The 1,110-nt window shown below is 34.4% G+C and overlaps 1 protein-coding gene across 4 annotated transcripts in view; it reads left to right on the top strand.

Moving 5' to 3' along the window:
- The window catches only part of FXR1 (fragile X mental retardation, autosomal homolog 1), a 67,889-nt gene that overhangs the window by 36,400 nt on the left and 30,379 nt on the right, over positions 1-1,110 (top strand). For all 4 annotated transcript variants that reach the window (XM_008588377.1, XM_008588379.1, XM_008588376.1 and 1 more), the window contains exons 4-6: positions 67-138; positions 553-701; positions 934-1,027. In XM_008588377.1, coding sequence (XP_008586599.1) covers positions 67-138; positions 553-701; positions 934-1,027 — 315 coding nt within the window. The remainder of the gene's footprint in view (positions 1-66; positions 139-552; positions 702-933; positions 1,028-1,110) is intronic.

A 1,110-nucleotide genomic window follows, 5' to 3' on the forward strand; every position in this document is an offset into this window, starting at 1 on the left:
ATTATATTTACATTGTTGAAATCTTTTGGGATGAATGGATAAAGGCATTTTTTCCCCCCTTCACAGGTATATTCAAGAGCAAATGACCAAGAGCCATGTGGATGGTGGTTGGCTAAAGTTCGGATGATGAAAGGAGAAGTAAGTGATCTTGACACTTGTATTGTGACTAGTCTCAAAGGAAATACCTCAACTCTTGGTTCTGGAAATATTATTCCAACTCTGTTTTGTTTCCAAAAGCCTGCTTCAGAAATAGTTGATTAAACAATTCAGAAATTCGTTAGACCACTAATTTCTGTTTGTTTTCTGTATTGACAAATACCAAAGCTGCTCTCCAGAGGTACACCTCAAGCATGTAGAGATGACCAAGGTTCATGCTTGTAAGAAACTATAGTCTACTTTAGGTAAATCAGATTGATGTAATGAAGTTGTGCTTAGTATTAGTGCTACAAGGGGAGGATCTACTGGTTAGACTGAATGAAGTAATTAGAACTTCAATTAAAGTTCATTATTTTTGCTCAGATGGGATTTTTAAAGTATTTTGATGTCTTTTAGTTTTATGTCATTGAGTATGCTGCTTGTGATGCTACTTACAACGAAATAGTCACATTTGAACGACTTCGGCCTGTCAATCAAAATAAAACTGTCAAAAAAAATACCTTCTTTAAATGCACAGTGGATGTTCCTGAGGATTTGAGAGAGGCGTGAGTAATTTTGTGTACTATTGAATAGGTTTGTGAATTAAGAGACTTTTTCAGTGCTACAAGGCAGTCTTTTTCCCCAAACACCCAATCAAAACCTTGAGATAGAAAATCTTTTTTAATAAATAAAGATTTTAATGGGGGATGTCAAAATGAAATACTGAGTTTGCATTGTAACTCTCCTCTATATTTAATCTATTATTGAGGTCTTACACATGAATTAATTTCTCTTTAGGTGTGCTAATGAAAATGCACATAAAGATTTTAAGAAAGCAGTAGGAGCATGCAGAATTTTTTACCATCCAGAAACCACACAACTAATGATACTGGTAAGGTAACACCATATTTTAAAGTAGCTACTTAATGGGTAATTTTGCTGGCCCCTATGGGGATCAAATCCTGATTTTATTTA

Source organism: Galeopterus variegatus, unplaced genomic scaffold, assembly GCF_000696425.1.
Source record: "Galeopterus variegatus unplaced genomic scaffold, G_variegatus-3.0.2 Scaffold4797, whole genome shotgun sequence".
NCBI classification, from domain to species: domain Eukaryota; kingdom Metazoa; phylum Chordata; class Mammalia; order Dermoptera; family Cynocephalidae; genus Galeopterus; species Galeopterus variegatus.